The sequence below is a fragment of the Astatotilapia calliptera genome, chromosome 7 (assembly GCF_964374335.1).
Source record: "Astatotilapia calliptera chromosome 7, fAstCal68.1, whole genome shotgun sequence".
NCBI lineage: Eukaryota > Metazoa > Chordata > Actinopteri > Cichliformes > Cichlidae > Astatotilapia > Astatotilapia calliptera.
In genome coordinates, this window is record NC_137428.1 from 47,691,750 (window position 1) to 47,710,729 (window position 18,980).

An 18,980-nucleotide genomic window follows, 5' to 3' on the forward strand; every position below is an offset into this window, starting at 1 on the left:
GGTGAAAATGAAACTAAATATTTAACATGCCAAAGACACAATTTTTAACTATGCTCCCTTGACCTTTGGCTATGTGAAGAAATAAACATTCAAAGCACATTTCCAGTTTCAATCCAGTCTGACTGGTCTTTCAAAAAACAAGCATGCCTTGTTCTGGTTGTACTTTTGTTGTGTTGTTGCATAGCGAGATAGCAGCTATTCCTGTTTTGCTCCTAATCATGTACTGCCACCTGGTGGACTTTTAGTATCTGACATCATAAACTGTACACTAAAGTATATCTTGCTACAAAACCTGCCACGTAGAGTGGAATGAATCAGAGAAAAGTATTAAAGTTGAACAAAAATGTGCTAAAACCCCCCCCCCCCCCAAACAATAAACATGTCAAAATGTTTTTAGTTTTGTTTTTTGGACTGGAGGAGAAAGATGTTAATACATTTACCTGGTAAAGAAGATGGTGGCTTCAGCATCTGTGTTGTGTGGCTGCAGTGCATCAAACACATACTTTAAATCTTGAGAGCCGGTCAGCTCTGGGAGACCTGATGACATCATCTACAACAGACAGAGAAACACATGCCTGATATTTGAGGTGAATACCACTTGGTGACTTTTTTTGAGTTATCTGAAGTAGTTTTCTGCATGTTGGCCCACTTATTACTCAGAACTTTCTAACTCTGCTGTGTGTTCAGTTTGGAATATGTGCTTACTGGTGCTGCTTAATTGCACCGACAGGTGTGTCTACTATTTTGTTTGTCCAATGTATAATCAGCGAGGTCAGGCAAAGAATCAGTATAATTCAGTTCAGTTCAGTGACACCAAGACTGTCTCCGTTAGAAATGCAATAAACAGAAGTCTTTTCACTTAAGCAGAGCCTCTAAGTTTATTGCACACAAATTTCTAGGACAGAGAGGCGTTGATTTATTATGAATGCTCTTGGTTTGCATATCTTGTTATTTTGGCTCTTGCAGGTGTAAAAGAAAACAAGGTGACAAAAAGGAGGCCAATACCAGTAATAGGGACAGATGAAGATGTTAAATGGCACAGTCAGCAGTACAAAAGTACAAGAACAAAACTCGCTTTACCATCAATGTGTGTATGAACAGCTAGAGTGCTATGTACTATGCACATGTGTGTATGTACTCGGGCTTGTTTGTTTTGTTTTCTCTCTCACCAGTGACAACAAGTTAAGGAAAAGCCCGGAGTTCTTGCGGATGAGGTTGTAGGCTTGGCAACACAGGTCCACAAACAGCTGGAAGCGGCTGGTGGGCCGCTCGCCTCCGTTAATGACGTACGCCATGTCAGAGGTCAGAACAAACGGAGCTCGGTCTCTGATGGGAAAAAAGGGTGGAGACAAGATTTGACATCAGCTTCTCATAAAAGAGCAAAAAGTTTTTCATCACTTGTTTAAACCTCTGGGAAAACATGGCCTAAATTGACATCCTCCCTCACGTAAAACACTAAAAAAGGAGTATGTATGAATTAATACATAAATAAATAAATGAATGTATAAACATTTCAGCAAGAAAATGTTCCAAGGCCAAAAATAGAAGAGTGTAGTTGTAACAGAGCCAACCTGGACACTGTGTGAAAATCTCAGTTAAGAATCAGGTCATGACTGAAAACACACATTAATCTTACTGTGCTCAAAGTCATTATCCTCTGCTCCTGAAATACAGTCACCCACAAAGGAATTGTGGGGCCTTTGAGCACAGGGATGTACTCTAATATCTTACTATGCACAAAGTCTTCGGTGGGGTAGGTATATAATTTTTCGGGATTTGTTTGTTTTTTCACCTCATTTTGGGTGCTTGACATACCTTTCATCCATAAAAGTGAAGATCACACTTTTTAAATTGTTTGTGACAACTTAACACATTAGTTCTAAAGGCACTCAAAACAAACAACAACCAAAAAACACCTGTGTGCTGTGGGAGTCCCCTGGGAACTACGAGGGTTGTAAATCAATCATATCACTACGGCACACCTTCAAAACTTGATAGCGCGACAAAGCATCCTTTATCTATAGCAATTTCACACTTGCATCCATGATACATGTGAGATTTGATCATCACCTCTTGAAGCTGCCAAACATCTGGGCATGGCCCAGGAATTTGCCAAAGTCGATGTGAAACATGTGACCAGTGGAGCGCAGCATGATATTATCATTATGACGATCACAGATGCCAAGCACGTAGGTTGCAACACAGCATCCAGCACAAGAGTAGATGAAGTTCTCCGAAGCCTAAAGGAGAGGAGAAAAGGGTATTTTAAGCATGGCTAAATAAAGCGAGTACTGCAATGAAATTAAAAAAAAAAAAAAAAAGGTTGCATGTTTGGATTAAGGATTCACATTTATAAGGGTCAAAGGTCAAACAGACTAACAAGTGCTTTAAATTTCATGAGAATATGTATCACCTTCTCATACTCATCCTCAGCGGGGTTGTACTTGCGAAGCCATTCTGCCAGTGGTTTGTCCTTAAAAGATCCTGTCACGCCGTACTCCACCTGGATCTTTCTGAGGGTGTCAGAAGAAGGCACCAACTCTACCATACCTACACAACAGCAAATCTTTTATTAACACTACACTGGCTATATAGTATATTTAACTGTAAATGTGGTAATTGGTTTACTCAACAAATTAGCTACATGGCAGGAATGCTTTCTAATAATGCTAGGAGCAATTTCAGATTAAACAGACAAAAAGGTGTAGGAGTATTTTTAGTACACATGTGTGCTTGGTTTGTAAATGGATATTTAAAGCCGACTGACGGGAGTGTGTCTTTATGTGCTTGTCTGTTACCTTTGTCCTTGCCAGTGGAGATGCATTTGAAATTTACAATGCGGAGGTCTAGACCCTCCTGCAGCCAGATTCGGTCCATGATGCGAATCATCTGCAGAGCCAGCATGTCCTGCCTCAGGTCTTCTCCGACCTGATGCATGCAGGTAGATCAAGAGAGAGCTAGTTTATACACACATAGGGAATCTTTTCTACTCTGTGCAATAAGTCTTTACAAAATTTGTCAATCAGAGAATCCTTAGCACTCCATTTTTTAGTTCAGTATAGTATTTATTTAAATACCTTGCACTGTTTCTTACAGTAAGCACACTATACACAAGAGTAATTACATATTATTTTTACCCATTTTTATTTTATTGAGGCACTTTAATTATCAAATCATTTGTTTTGTTATTCTTTTTCTGTTGAGATATTTAATTTTTTAAAAATACATTATTTTGTTTTTTTATTAAGCCACTTCATTTTGCATTTGTTGTTTGAGTAAACTGTATCTATCAATTACTGGCTGGTTTAAACTTCAGCCACCAGGGGGTGCAGTGTTCATATCAAGACTATGTAAACAGTTACAACATGTTTGTGTGCTACTGTGGGCTCCACTCATAAAACATGGAAACATGCATGAAAGACACACTCGAACCTGTTCTCAGGCGTTGTTTGACTTGCTGATCAGTGTACTCATTTTCAGCATTTTACATTGGGCGTGTGTGATTGTGTGTCTGCGCATACACTACCTTGAACATAACATTGATCTCTTCTCCCAAGGGGTCGGCGTTGACCAATGCCAGTTTGAGGGGAACAGCGTTGGAGTTGAAGAAGGAACAGGCCTACACACAAACAGCAATATCCTCTGCATTACATCACACTGTTATGTTGTCTTCCGAGACACATCCCAAAGTGATTTAGTGATTAGTGATTTCTCTACGGTTTTGATTTATTCGAGGATGTTTTTAAACCTGCATGTTACTCGGAAAAGACAGCCTGTGAACATTTAGCATTTTCTGAAATGTTATCATCCAGTAACTTCAGCAGGATAAACAAAGTAATGACTTTGAATAATGTAAAGACACTTATATATTAATTTTTTTTAAATTGTGAAAAATCATGCCTGCATAAATCATACAAGCTATATAAAAGGTACAGCAAGGTTTTGATTAAGGCTCACAGGATGGGGGCTCACAGTGGCAGCTGTCATTTTTGTCGTGGTTTGTAGTTGATACCATAAGAGAAAGTAGCTGTAGCATTTCTTAATACAAGCTACATTTACCAGTGCTAGAAAGCTTTATTGTGCAGTGGTTGGTGGAAGAGAGTGGCTACAATTAGTCCGGTTCAGGACTTCTTCATCAAATCATAATGTGCACAGTAGTACATTTTGTCCTTTTTGCATTCAAGAGGACAGAAAATGTTAACAAAGACCAAACTTTGAGAGCCATGGATGTAAAACTTAATATAAATTTATATTTAATTGCAAATTAACTTATAGCTGGCAAAGCTGAAAGCTAAAATGTGCAGATGGAGGCAGGCAGCATGAGTCACCAAATGTAATCCTTTGTGTCTCATCTCTCACAATTCCCATTGTGCCAAGCAGTGATCCTCCTCTTACTTAGAAGAGTACAGCATTTACAGAAGTATAAATACATCATTTAGGGGATCTCATTAACCATGATAACCATCTCTGTAATATTTTGGAACATTTGTTCACATGCTTTATATTTTGTTCAAGTTGTAACTTAAGAAGCTCATTTCTTCAATTGTTTGAACTGAAACATTTACAGCAGCAAAATTCAGTTGAGGTTTTCTTCTATTCCTGCTCTGTGGTTGGTTCCATTAAATGATTATTTTATTTATTCTCTACACTTGATAATTTTGTCATCAGATATAGTCAGTATAGTGTAAAAGGTCTGCTGAGCTGGATACAATTTTAAACAACGCATAGTTAATGCATAGAGCGCAATCCTTTTTCTTCAGGTACAGCTAATGGTTTCAGATAATTGTTTAACTGTGTTTGTGTGTGTTACCTTAATGTTTAGCTCCTTTGCCACCAGACTGGGGCTGAGGGGCAGTCGGCAGCTGTTCCTCTGAAAGAAGTTCTGAATGTTTTCAAGGCCCTCCTGGAGTGCAACCTAACAAACGCAAACATGCAGATAGGTAAATACACATACACGTTTAGAAAGGACATTCTACATGGCCTTTAACACACGCACGAACACACATGTGCACATGCTAACCTGTCGTGTAGATCCACCAGCCTGTCGGACCCTCTCAGCAACGGCTCCCAGCAGCGTGACCAAGTGAGTCTGCTTCTCCAGCTCTGCCCTCAGCCTGGCTCCGCACAGACACAGCAGGACACCCAGCACCCGCTCATAGCGCTGTCCCCAGGTGGAATCTTGCACAGCATCCTTTAGCAGCCTGCAACCATTGTAGATATGGTGATGACCACTTTTTAAAATACATTTTCTTCACATCTATCACATGATTTCTCATATACATGTTCTTAAAGTCTTTAGGATTGTAATTTTTATTTATTTTTTGGCTGTACACTTACCAATAGAGGTAGTGTGCTATGTTTATGTTGCCTTGTGCTCTGGACAGCAAGAACATGACGAGGGCGTTTTTTAGGTGACACTCAAACTTTATTGCCTGGTGGGCATATGAGGAAACAAAAAACAGACTTTGAATTTTAACTGAAGGAATTGTGAGTGAGCACATGAGAAAAAGAATTTTAATAAAGAGGGAATAAATAGATTTAAAGTGGATGTAAAGCACATATTTTAGTGCAGACCTTTGTACATATAGCTATACCTGTACGAGCTGTGGCAGGTAGTCAGCCAGCTGATCATCGCTGCTCTTCTCAATCCAACTAACAGCCACGCTTCTCACCTCAGTATCTGCAAACCTACACAAACATACATTACAATGAGAGATGGGAGACAACGCACACATTCTATTCTCCTTTATATAAGTAAGGAATTTTTGTATTTGTAAAAATCTGTGTGTGTCTAAGTACTGAGCTCACGCCGTACTTTGAGTCAAGTAGCTCCAGCGCTGTTACGGGGGGCAGGGTGGGCCAGTGGTGCAGCAGGGAGTGAATATGAGCCATGCTGGCCCAGTCCCAGCTGGGCGCACTGGCCAGTACCTTAGGGAGGCTGCTGGGGTGGTCCCTCCGACAGTGGAGCCTATGGTCCCACAGCAGCTGGTGGTCTGCTCGCTTCAGCCTGGGGACAAAGGAGGAGGGGGGGGGGGGGGGGGGGGGGATATGTCTAAATGCTGTTTACATAAAATTAAAAGAAAGACTTCAACTCAAAAGTTTTTGAGTTACACACGTGTTTAAAAAGATTTGGTCATGACATCTCAAAACTCAGAAATCTCAAAATTATTAAAGACTCAAAAGTGATATTTAAAACAGACTGGGCCCTTTCAGCAGAATCCTACATAATGCAAAGCGAGCAATAAAATCTCTATAGTTGCAATGCACGTTTAAACAGGAAACTGAACACAAATTGGAAGGACTTCCTCCTTTTATGGTTACATATCTGTCGCATGTTTCACTAAGGTCGACTGCTAGTCCCTGAAAGACAACTAAATCACTTTTTGATGCTCTGCTTTAAACCCAAATCCTGGAGATTACTCCCCCCCTCCCCCCCTGACCCCTCAAATAAAAAACTCCAACTTGTACCTGACCCCGACCTTCCAGTAGTAAATAACAATTAAACTGCCTGCTTCAGGGAGTAAAGGAGTGTTGCACACACAAAAAAGACAGCTCCTGCTAAATAAGCACTGATGTGGCTCCACAAGCCCTGTGTCCACAGAGGCTACAGAAATGAATGGACAGGACAGCAAACAGGCGGTGAGAGCCCAGTGAGAGAGAGCTCTGCGTTAAAGTGCCGGTTGAGTCTCGCGGATGTTGGCAGCGTGGAGAGGAGATTTGGCTGGCAGCAGGCATAAGAGAGCATTTAACTGGGCCCGTAGCAGCTGGATGAACACAGACACGCTGGAGCAGACAACAGAGAGGCATGTACTGGGAACTGTGGCTGGCAAAGTCAGCAGCATCTTTTTAAAATCCCTTCTTAAATCTATTAAGTCTAATGGATTTTAGGTGGCCTGAAAGAAAGCCAAAAAGCTGCCTGCTTAATGGGAGACTTAACTAGAAATACTCTTTCTGTGCATATCTTTTTAAACTCTCATAACCCCAAGCACTGCAAGTCTAGTACAAGCCTAACTGGCATCAAAAGGGCAACGATTAGAATTTGAAAGCGTATACATTAAATTTGATGAGGTGAATTCTATTACAAAGACTGCCTTACACATCCTATTTATAAGCTTTAGAGTCATTTATCCATTTGCATGAAAAGAAAAAAAAAAAACAAGGAAAAAATTAATAAAAAGAATATTGGGTTTTGTTGGATTTTGGACATATGAAGACAAAATAATTACAAAAATTGAGAAGTTATTAAATGCAGTAGTTGCTTTGAGCCTCTTGAATAACATCTGTTACGTGCATCAGGCTGAGTAACTCCAAGACTCGCTCTCTAGTGGTTTTAACTGATATCAGTGCTTTTATTTGACACCGCAAAATGCTGATACATTAACTGTTAAATACTTCTGAATTCTGCATTACAATCTTTCCCTTATACTTTAGAAAAACACAGGGAATAATCTCCTACCCAAAATTGGAAGCTCGGCTGCAAATTTTCTCCAGTTTTCGTCGGAGGTCAGGGTCCAGCTCCTCCAGTGTGTGGGGCTCAGGGCTGGGGGCTTCTTTGGGTCCAACATACAAAACATCCACTGGTGAGTTGGGGAAGTTCACCTGAAGGTAACAAAAAAACACCAGAGCAGGGCTCAGTTTATTAATAGCGGAAAGAAATTTTGAATCAAGGTGTACAGCAACCTCACATATTTCTGCAGAGGAACTTGCACACCAGTATCTACTTGTCTTTTAAAGATATTCTCAACAAGCAAAAGCTGAAGATGTCTGCAATCACCAGGAAAGCTACAAAGTGTCTGTTGATGTTTAGGGGTCCAATACTTTAGGCAGTCATTGCCGGCAACAGATTTTCTACTAAACGTGATGATCCTGTTTGACTTAAAATGTGTCCAGTTGGTTGTAAACAACTACAGATGTACTATATGTTAATCCAACACACTGTTCTTTGTATTTGATGTAAAATGACTTAGTTCAGCATCATGAACAGCAGTGCTAATACCAATCATATGCAATCATGTTTCCAAAGAACATTTGTGATAAAAAAAAAAAAAGATAAAATAAATAAGATGTAATGATTTGCACTACAAAGAAAATACATCAAAAATGGAAACTTAAAAAAAAAAAAGAAAAAAGATAGTTGGGAAGAAGTCTGCACTAATGTTGTTGCCAACCTGCAGTACGATTCTTTCTGTTGGTACCCTCTTGCGGCTGCCTGCAGAGCTGGCAGCAGCGGCTGCTCCCTGGGCAGACGTCCACAGACACAACAGTCGGGTGCCCCTAGCAAGCACTCTGCAAAAACAGTCGGCAATAAACAACAAGAGCAAGCAATCCTAAGAAGAATGGCAAGAATATAAAGTTTTATGATCCTTTAATGTTAATTTCTGGCTTGCTAATTTTTTTTATATTTTTTGTTTTAGAGATTCAAAAAAGTAAAAGTTCCTTTACTTTCATCGATTACTTTTAGTGATTAAAATAACATGTAATAATACAGAACGTGTGATAACTAATATGAACATACTAGGTAAAATAAGTGAAAAACATTAAAACATAGGTACAGCCTTTACCGGCTGCTCTTCTTTCCTCACCGTCTGAAATCAAAGAGTGGCATTGAGACCTTGCCCAGCAGCTCTGGGGCTTTCCTTTGCTTGTTTGAGTCTGGGGAGCCACTGGCATTCTGATTCAGCACCCCAAACAGAGCCAGGCTCAGTATGGACTCCAGTGGGAGCACAGCTACTGCTATGGGGAAATTGATCCTTGGACAGACAAAAAGCAGTGTCAGCAGCATGGACAGACAATAATATTACATTATTGTTTGAAAAAACAGAGAAAGAAAGTGAATTGAGTACACTGAAAAGGAAAGACTTACAGTTCATCCCATTTGATGTGGTAGAAGAAGCTCTTATACGTGCCCACTCTCTTGGACTGGACTGGTTTAAACAAGTTCTTGCCATTGTGGGTGAGGGAACACACCAGGAAGTACTTCTCGTAACTGAAACAACCCCAGAAAACGTGTGGTTATTTGTCCACAACTAACTGCATATTCTACTGAACACAGAAAACATTGGGCAAAACACGGAGTTCTATCTAGTAGAACTCTAGTAGTCTGTTGATGGCATGTTGCTAGAATAAAGGTATAAAAAAAAAAGTCATCCAGTATTTAATTTTTCACACAGGTCTGTTTTCAAAAAGTGATTTCCACACGTGCACCAGAGCATGTCTTTTCTACCTAACAGAGAGAATGTAAATTTGAATGGCAATGATTGAAATTGAAGGTGTCGAGTGGATGCCACATGTCCTGTCTCCAACACAATCTAATTGGCGTTTTCAGTAATGACCTTGAGTCTGATGCAGACCATATTCTGTTGTATACTAAATAAATAAAATATACATGTAAATAAAAGAAAACTGATAATGTATTTTCACTACAATCAGCCTGATCTGCTGCTCAGAGCCATCTGTGCTGGCAGCTCTACCACTAGCCGTGGTGTCTCAATATGCTGGCTTCTACTGACACTCCAGATGGAGGACATGCTAGCAACAACAATGCCAAACGCTCAGCTTCAGTAAGGCAGCACTGGTATAACACCACAACACAAACATACTTAGCCACTAATCTGGGACCAGAAATATTGGAATCACTGTGTCCCTCTGCTATAAATATTTTTGGAGGGATCCTCGGAATAACTGTCACTGCAGCAATGTTTGGTGCTGGCTTAAAACAGCTGCTGGAAGAGGCCAAACCAGAGTAAACAGGCCTGTTATTAGACAGTTCCTCTCTTTATAAAAGGCCTAAACGGATGACCAGAAAATTACTATTGAAGGCACACTGCAACAATCCAAAATGATAGATTAAAAACTCTTCCCGTCTTACAGTCAGGGTTACAGCTCCTTTTTTCTTTGATAAGAGCATACAAATTCTTTTCAGATCTTTAGAGATCCTAACGTGGAGGGGGCTTGTCAGAAACGCCCTGATGCTGTTCACCAATGCGTGACAGAGCTGGGAACAGAAAATTCGGTTCAACTGTGTTCCAGACGCACTGAAACTGGACACTGGCATGGAAAAATAAGACACGGGGAGCAACACCAGTGCCATTTGTTTAGTAGAAGAAAACAAGACATTCTGTGACAGTACAGTTTAAGTGACTACTGCTTATTCTGGCACCAATGAAATATGCTCCTCATTCCTAGCTGCTAAACAAATTGTTACTCTATAACACCACATTTGTTGAATCTTATATTGCTATTTGCTAAAAGAGAATTTATCGCTTCTTTGTTCTTGTAAGCATTGCATGCACCTGCAAAATGAAGCAATTATAACTTCAAACTGCTTTCCACCACCTTCTGTCTTTCTTTGATCTTATCTTGCATAAGTAAAACTGGGTGAAGTGTGGGTGGTACTAATAATACCAAGAAAGTGGGTGATTGTTCATCCATTTGTTCTTACCTAAAAGTTTTAATTATCCTACAGGAAAGAATAAAGTTGTTCAAAACAGCAGCCTTGATAAGGTTTGGTAGAAAATAAAATGTTTTGTTGCAACAAACTTTCAACTTCAGGTTTCATGTGGCTTTCAGCTGTATGCACAAATGACCAGCAACTGGATTATAACAAAGAAAATGCAGATGAAAATGAGAGATCTGTACTTTGTAAAGTGTGACCTACTGTATCAGCAAGCAGGAGTTAGTTTGTTACAAACACCCAAAACATGTAGATTTAATAGGTGTCCCGCATAAATATAATCACCCCACCCAGTATGTTTATATTCAGATCTGCATTCATCCACTGACTGCTTACCTGCTGACCCAGTTGGCTGGTATGCCGTGCAAGGCAAACAGTGTGAACTGAAGGTGGTCTGTGGTGCCAGAAGCTTCTTTGCTTCTCTTCACTTCCACAGCGTCTCCATCGGTAACCTGGGGCAATGGAGGGGAGTGGAAGGAGGAGGATGGAGAGGAGAAGGAGCGCAGGTAGAGCTTGGCCAGGTCATAGATGGCCTGTGTTAGCAACGCCATGCTTTCCTCCACAGGACTGGTGAGACCTGTGGATCCATGTTAGGTCAATATGTTATTAACAATGCATCTACAGCTCACTGTTGCAGTGTATTATAGATGGGAGAGCAAACACAGTACATGATTTTAACTTCATTTTCCTTAGACTGCAAATAATTTGCCAAAATTGTAACACTTTTCAACAAAAGCTGTTTCATCGTAAGGGGTGACAAAGAACTTTGAGCTGAGCTGTTTGAGTCTCACTGTATATTATTTATAGAACTTACCATTTGATGACTGGCCAGATGATGTCAATCCCATCTAGAAAGGAAAGCATGTTGGTCTTAGAAAGGCAAATGAAACTAAGCAATGGTATGAATGAGCTAGCGTGTGTGTGTGTGTGTGTGTGTGTGAAGTATATATGAAGAACGAACCATGGGTGAGCGTGTCCTGGGTAAATTGACAGAGTGTCTTAGTCTTTTGACTGCCTCTGTGATGGCTTGGGTCTCCACCTCATCTAAAGCACAGCACATGTTCTTTACAGTCTGCACCAGCCGATCCACTGTCTTATACTGGGTACTCTAAACAGAGACACAGAGCAGGTTAGTACAGCAACAAACTTCTGCATGCTAAAATTGCATCATTTAGTAAACATTATTTCGTTCTGGAGAAGGTAGCTCAAACACATCTTGAAGCACTCATCAGCAACATGTCAGTTTTAGGGTTGTATTGTCTCACTCCCCCATTCAGGCTGCATTCAATTAACTCACAACAACAAGCAATGGCTGAAAAACATTTTTGTAGAAAACTGCCTTCCAAGAATGACCTGGTTTACTAACACGCATTTCAACAGACACAAAAACGGGCAGGGAATTTGAAAACAATGTTTGGGGTATTTTACGACATTATTAGTTTTTATTAGACTAAACTTTGAATTTTTTTTTTTAAACAAACTACCATCCTAATCATTTAACAATATTTTCTCTAATTGCACGTACCTCATTCTGTAGACAGATGTTGACTTGATTGTGATAGCCTTCCAAATAATCAGCCAGACCTTGTCTTCATGAAGAGACACAGATATTAGGCGTGATCAAACAGTTCTTGAATCAGAGACATTGAAAAAGACACAAAAAAATCCCCCTCCAAAAACAGATGAACCTCATGTGATTTAAATTTGGCGAATCCCTCCATCAAGACAATCTTCTTGCTGACTTTTGCTTTTAGTGCAGCTGCCATTTCTAGATCGCTCTGTGAACATCCTGCTTGTGTGTCCCTCCACTGTTTTAAAACCATTACCTTTCAACTTAATTTCCATTTTGGGGAACGTGATGAAGTAGTAGGGATACAAGTCTGGTGAGCAAGATGGGACAACTGTGCTTATGTGGCAAAAAAACAAGAAAAAAACAAAACAAAAATCATATTTGTTTTCAATGAGTCATGTTTGACAAGTGCTATAGTTCTTCTCCCTTAGACACCTCAGGAAATTACATAGGCAACATCATCACAGTGCTGCCTTCTTCTCTTTGAATGAAAGCTGCTGAAAAGTGCTCCATTCAGAGCTGGGGACTAAATTTTCAACACCATTTGATGAATGTATATTTGCTCTTGGCATACATTTGAGAACCAGAGTGCAGAATGGCAGAGTGCACAGTAAAAAAGGGGTGAGAAAGAGACTCCCAGGGAGCAGTCTAAAAATAGCAGCAGCAGTGGAAGCCACCCAGAGGAGAAGTAGACTTTGAAAGAAAGCCAAATTAATATCAGGTAGAGTTTATGTTTCTTCTGGGGGTTTTTTAAAGGCAGGCTTCAATTATTTTTTTAATCACATCTAACTTTTCTGGAAAGAGCCAAGAGAGGATTTAAAATAAGTAAAATAACAGTAGGAGTGAAAATACAGGACTAATCATCAACTGAAAATGGAATACTAAGTCTGCTTGTTCTGAAGTTGTTTGTGACATTTCTAACTAATGTAGGATGCTCAGACCTTGTGACATTCTCCTTAAAAGGCCTCTCCACCAGGCCCAGGTGCTTCTCTAAGTTTATGGTAGACTTGTCATCTTCTGCCTAAGTAAAAGAAGGAAAACAGCAACAGTCTATCAACCAAAAGTATATCAGTCAAAACACGATTTTACCATATGAAGACTGCATGTTGTTGGTTTTCAGGAGTGGGTAAGGAGCCCATATGATAGGATGACAGAGTAACTCACAGTGCGTGCCAAGTCCCTTCTCATAGTTGAGTGAGAGAGCAGTTGTAATGTGATCTCATTCTCCCACTTCCTGCAGTTCTGAACGTACTCATGGCTGCCCAGGCTGTGTTTACTGTGGCACGTAGTGACAGATAAAAAGGGTTTAAATCAAAAAAGAAAAGAAAAAACAAACAATTATATGTTAATATTATAGAGCAATTGTTGAAAACATTTTAAAGGAAGGTTTTAACAGAAAGGGGTTAACCCACTGATGGTGTATACATTTCTCTAAAAGACAAAATAATATTTGCTTATATTTGTGCCTATTTTTAGCAAATGGGCCATTCAATGAAAACAAAATCAATCAATGCCAGTGACAGAGTTACAGACCCTCGAAGAATAATTTCATCCCAGAGGTGGGTTGAAATTTTGCACTTTTTTTCCCCAGCATTTTTTAACCACGATAATTTCTTAACTACAGAAGATAGACATATTTAATGTTCAGGGCTAAAAAACATTTGTAAGCTCTGTTAAAAACAAAATAAATAAATCAGTATTTTTATACTCGCAGTGTCAGATTCTAAAGGGGAAAAAAAAAGATTCCTTTTATATTTAAAGAATCCAAATCTCTGTTTCAATAACAAAACTGTGTCTGTGTGACAAAAACAAGCACTGGTACCTCACATATTTTTATCCATTTTTGATGAAAACTCTGAAAACTGTATTTTTGGTAAACTCTGTAGGATCATATTATCAAGTGGGATATGGTGCTGGTCAAAACAAGTTACCGTTCTCCTTAAAGGTTTTAAAACACATGTTGATACCAGACTCGTATTTTTTCTAATACAGTAAAAGTTTTCCTTGCTAGCTTACTATAAATTCCAATAATCCAAAGATGTAATCCATAATAAAAATACAAGCACTTAAACAACATATGTTTAAAAGTATAAAGTGATGGTTACATACATAATGATTTTACAGTAAATGGTATCGTAGTTCTGAGTGTAGCCAGTGCAAGATTATTAAGCTTTATTCCAGCAAACGGTCGTGCAACAAACACAGCATTAATTTAGCCAGCAACTGATGATGACAGATTAAACACGTTGCCAAGATAGGAGACTCACAGACAAAGAGATGAAAGAGAGAAACTGAGAAAGAGAGTAAAAAAATGGATGAGAAAATAAACTTATTAGAAACTCCTGGGAGAAGTGGCTTCTCACATGCCAGTGTATTAGAAATACTCACTTTTGCAGCACCTCCTCCCGGCCACAGACTTTGAGCAAATAGCTGGAGAAGTCTACCTTGTCCAAGTCATCATGGACCCAGCACAGAGTCTGACTGATCAACAGCTCCACTGGAGAACTCACTTAAGGAGAAAAAAAAAGGTATGAGAATTATCCAGAGACAATAATGAAGAAAAGAGAAGAAGGTAATCATGAAAGAGAGGTAAACGTGGAGCAGAGGCAAAAGATGGAAAGATCAACAGATGGAGAGGAAAAGGTAATTATGGAACAAAGCTGAGCACACGACCTACTGGGTTAGCATTAAAAAATATATTTGGAGCATTCTCAAAACAATTCACCACAGCATACCTGACAAACAAAAAAAAGACTAATTTGAATTAGAAAGATTAAAAGGTAAATAGCCAGTTCCAGTTGCTTTTTTTGTGAGACTTGACCACAATACGTTTCTGAGGCTGTTAAAAAGCTGTTTTTGCAGGTGTAGGAACCGAACTCTAAATCTTATAGTGATCAAAATTCCTTTCTAACCACAAAACACATCCTCCCAGGTTCTGAACAGTTCGTGTTTCATATTTCAAATCAAACCAGTTCTCGAATCAAAGGCATTACCACAGAACGCTGTGAAATGATATTAAGGGGGATTCTAGGCATTTGCGTGTCCTACGATACCTGATGTATCAGGCCAAGCGAAGCTTAGGTGGAGAGCGTAACTTGACACACAGCAGATTATTCTGCTGTTTACCTTCTTCAACTGAGTTTTTAAGCACACTGAATATACATAAACACAGGCTGACAGATAAAAAGACAGACACAGACTCTTCACACACAGAAACATCTAGACGTTGGATTAAGCACACATGCTCAGGTTACTTAAAAGAAGTTCATATTGACACACACGGAGCTGGACCACCCCTGCCTAAAGCAATAACACACCACCCTCCACCCTTTGGAGGAATGGTGAGGCTTTTCTTGCTGCTTAAGCAAGCACTGCAATGCCTGTGTGGCAATGGTGGTCATATATGTGCTACAAGAGCATTTTATAACAATGCAATTACACAGACTATGCCTCATTTTGGAAGTATTCTGAACTGGTAATGGAATTCTATGGGACGCCCTAAAAGCAGTGATAAGAGGAAAACTCATAGGTTACAGCGCTAATTTAAAAAAGAAGAGAAATGAGCATTTAAGAAAACTCCAGACACAACTACAATATCTTGAAGATGCCCATAAAATAAGCGCAGTTACAAACTTACAATTAGAAATACAAAAGAAGAAAAACGAAATCGATGAAATTTTTTCAAGTGAAATACAAAAAAATATGGTTTTTTTAAAACAAAGATACTATGAGGTAGGAGGCAAATCTGCTAAATTACTGGCTTATAAATTAAAAAAACAACAATTAGAAAATACAATATATAAAATAAAGGACCCTCAAACAAATAACATTGTGTATAAACTTGAAGATATACAGTCAGCCTTCCTAAAATTCTACAAAGAACTATATACACAACCTAGAGTGGATATTAAAGGTATGATATCTTTTTTAGATTCATTCGACTTACCAAAGTTGAATGAAAAACAGAATATAACCCTAATCAAGGACATATCTGAATTTGAAATTAAAAAAGCTATTACAAAATTGAAACGGAATAAATGCCCAGGCCCAGATGGATTCCCATCAGACTGGTATAAAGAAATGAAAGAGGTACTGATTCCTTTGATGAGAACATCATTCAACTATATTTTAAAGACGGGAGTAATTCCCCCATCTTGGAATGAGGCTTCTATCTCTATAATAGCTAAAGAAGGAAAGGACAGGCTTGACTGTGGAAATTACCGCCCCATTAGTGTTCTTAACCAGGACTTTAAGATATTTACATACATTCTTGCCAAAAGAATTGAAAATATTCTTGTTCAGATAATTAGTTTGGATCAGACTGGTTTTATTAAGCAGAGACAAACGCAAGATAATGTTCGCCGAACACTACACGTTATTGATTATGTTAGGAAAAATAAAATTCAGATGGTCCTTATGAGCTTAGATGCAGAAAAGGCCTTCGATCGGGTTAATTGGGAATTTTTATACAAAGTCATGGATAAATTCGGATTCCATCAATCGTTTATCAGGATTATACAAGCATTATATAAATCACCAAAGGCAAGAATCAAAGTTAACGGGGCGCTTTCAAATGTTTTTAACCTACAGAGAGGGACACGTCAGGGTTGTCCTCTAAGCCCCTCACTCTTTGCTCTCTTCATAGAGGCCCTGAGTCAAAGTGTAATACAAAGCAATACTATTACTGGAGTCAAGATTAGGGGTCGAGAGCATAAGATTTCCTTGTTTGCTGACGATATTTTGATTTATTTGACAAATCCAAACACTACTTTCCCCAAGCTATTGTCACTTCTGGAGATCTTTAGTTCAATATCAGGTTATAAACTAAATATATCGAAGACTCAGATATTAACTTTTAACTATGAGCCCAATTATGAAATTAAGGCTAAAGCCAATTTGAAATGGGAAATGGAGCAGATGAAGTATCTTGGAGTAAATATTACTAAAGATCTGTCTAAGATATACAATGCAAACTTTAATCCTTTAAGTTATAAAATAAATGAGGATATTAAAAGATGGAATTTATTACCATTTTTAAATTTTGAATCACGTATAGATACAGTTAAAATGAATATCTTGCCCAGGATGCTCTACCTATTCCAAACACTCCCTGTAGAAATAACTGACAAACAATTTCGGGAATGGGACAAAATAATCTCTAGGTTTATATGGCAGGGGAAAAAAACCACGGATTAAGTACCAAACTATTCAGTTGGCTAAAGACAAAGGAGGGTTGGGGTTCCCATGTTTGAAAGACTATTATATTTCTGCTCAATTGAGGACATTAGTGTGTTGGTGTAATGTAGATTATCAAGCGAGATGGAAAGAACTAGAAACAGTGACCTTAAAAGATTCTCCAATTCAGGCAATTCTAGGGGATGTGACACTTATTAAAAAACAAATTCATCAAGGAAACCAATGGATTAACCTACCTTTAAAACTCTGGTTACAATTTCTTAATAAGAATGATTGGATTGAAGAGGTTAGGATTTTAAGATGGTGCGCTTTTGACAGTGATTTTTTACCTAATGAATTAGACGTAAGATATAAAAAATGGTCTGGACAAGGTTTAACGGCATATTGTATGTTTTACGATAAGGGAATTCTTAGGGACTTCCAATCAATAAAAGATCAATACCAGTTAAGTAAAACGGACTTTTTTAGGTTCTTACAAATTAGGCATCATCTATATAATTTTATACCTAAGAGAACAGATCTTTTTTCTTTACCTGTTCTGAGTATATTTGTCAAGGCTTATCAGGCTGACACAGGCCTTAAGGTGATTTCAAGATTGTACAAGGGTATACAAGAGGTTAAGAAGTGGAATACTACCTACATCAAAAAAAAAATGGGAAAATGAAACAAATATAGCAATATCAGATAACATTTGGTATGAGCAGTGCGCTTTTCAGTGGAGAATTTCTAGTTCTAATACATGGAGATGTTACGGTTGGAAGAGTATCTGTAGGTTTTTTATTACCCCTGCACAAAGTAAACATTATTTTAATCACTCTAATTGCTGGAGAAATTGTGGGGCCCAAGGAGTAAAACATTTTCATCTGTTCTGGTCTTGCCCAAGGATCAACATTTTTTGGGTATTGATCCACTCTGAGTTGCAGATTATTTTTGGTATGCAGCTTCCCTTTAATTGGGACGAACTTTTGTTTGGATATTTATACTCAGTAAATGTAGATAAAATGTCTAAGCAGTTGTATGGTATCCTGAGTTTGGCTGCCCGTAAAATTATTACCAAGAAATGGCTTAGTGCGAAAATTCCATCACTGGGTGATTGGCATGAGACTGTATATGGGATGTTTAAAATGGAAAGAATTACCTTCATTAAAAGACTCCAGTTTGATATATTTAGTGAAATTTGGGGTAAATGGAAACACTACATCCGGTTAAGGAGACCCGATCTTGTTTGAATCTCTGTAACTATATATGCCACATTTCTGAATCGTTATGTGTTTATATGTATATGTTAGTATGTATGAGACTACAAGTGAACACATATGTAAGTAGGTATGTGTATGTATGCTTAAGAATATGGGTGTGTGAGTGAATATGTGTGTGCGAGTACATACACACTAGAGGGTACACCCGTCTGTTTTTCTTATTTTTATTTATTTATTTTTTATTTACGTCTGTTCTTGATTATATGTTTATTTTGGATTATTTGTGTTTATATAGGTTGTTTAATAAAAAGAGAATAACAAAAAAAGGAATTCCCAGCGGGCATATTTGAGGGCACCAGTTACAAGAGGAGAACATTCCGAAATCACATGTTAACCATTTCACACATGACTGGGGAATGGTGTTGGTGGAGTCACACTCGAACAAAAATATTAATGGTTGATTTAGTGCACATGCACGCACGCGCACAGAACTGAAAACAAAGTGAGACCAACAAAAGTTACTTTTTGTTACAGTGCATGTCAAATCCCTTTTATGTAGAAT

General features: G+C 38.5%; 1 protein-coding gene across 2 annotated transcripts in view; it reads right to left on the bottom strand.

Moving 5' to 3' along the window:
- pik3c2a (phosphatidylinositol-4-phosphate 3-kinase, catalytic subunit type 2 alpha) overlaps positions 1 to 18,980 on the bottom strand; it is a 44,863-nt gene that overhangs the window by 3,893 nt on the left and 21,990 nt on the right. For both annotated transcript variants that reach the window (XM_026175139.2, XM_080303764.1), the window contains exons 5-26: positions 14,412 to 14,532; positions 13,188 to 13,299; positions 12,965 to 13,044; positions 11,979 to 12,042; positions 11,415 to 11,561; positions 11,268 to 11,301; positions 10,790 to 11,030; positions 8,864 to 8,986; positions 8,583 to 8,750; positions 8,169 to 8,286; positions 7,457 to 7,599; positions 5,816 to 6,007; positions 5,595 to 5,688; positions 5,338 to 5,432; positions 5,021 to 5,201; positions 4,811 to 4,915; positions 3,527 to 3,619; positions 2,799 to 2,928; positions 2,414 to 2,550; positions 2,071 to 2,240; positions 1,170 to 1,326; positions 441 to 550 (exon numbers count right to left, since the gene is read on the bottom strand). In XM_026175139.2, coding sequence (XP_026030924.2) covers positions 441 to 550; positions 1,170 to 1,326; positions 2,071 to 2,240; positions 2,414 to 2,550; positions 2,799 to 2,928; positions 3,527 to 3,619; positions 4,811 to 4,915; positions 5,021 to 5,201; positions 5,338 to 5,432; positions 5,595 to 5,688; positions 5,816 to 6,007; positions 7,457 to 7,599; positions 8,169 to 8,286; positions 8,583 to 8,750; positions 8,864 to 8,986; positions 10,790 to 11,030; positions 11,268 to 11,301; positions 11,415 to 11,561; positions 11,979 to 12,042; positions 12,965 to 13,044; positions 13,188 to 13,299; positions 14,412 to 14,532 — 2,815 coding nt within the window. The remainder of the gene's footprint in view (positions 1 to 440; positions 551 to 1,169; positions 1,327 to 2,070; positions 2,241 to 2,413; positions 2,551 to 2,798; positions 2,929 to 3,526; positions 3,620 to 4,810; positions 4,916 to 5,020; positions 5,202 to 5,337; positions 5,433 to 5,594; positions 5,689 to 5,815; positions 6,008 to 7,456; positions 7,600 to 8,168; positions 8,287 to 8,582; positions 8,751 to 8,863; positions 8,987 to 10,789; positions 11,031 to 11,267; positions 11,302 to 11,414; positions 11,562 to 11,978; positions 12,043 to 12,964; positions 13,045 to 13,187; positions 13,300 to 14,411; positions 14,533 to 18,980) is intronic.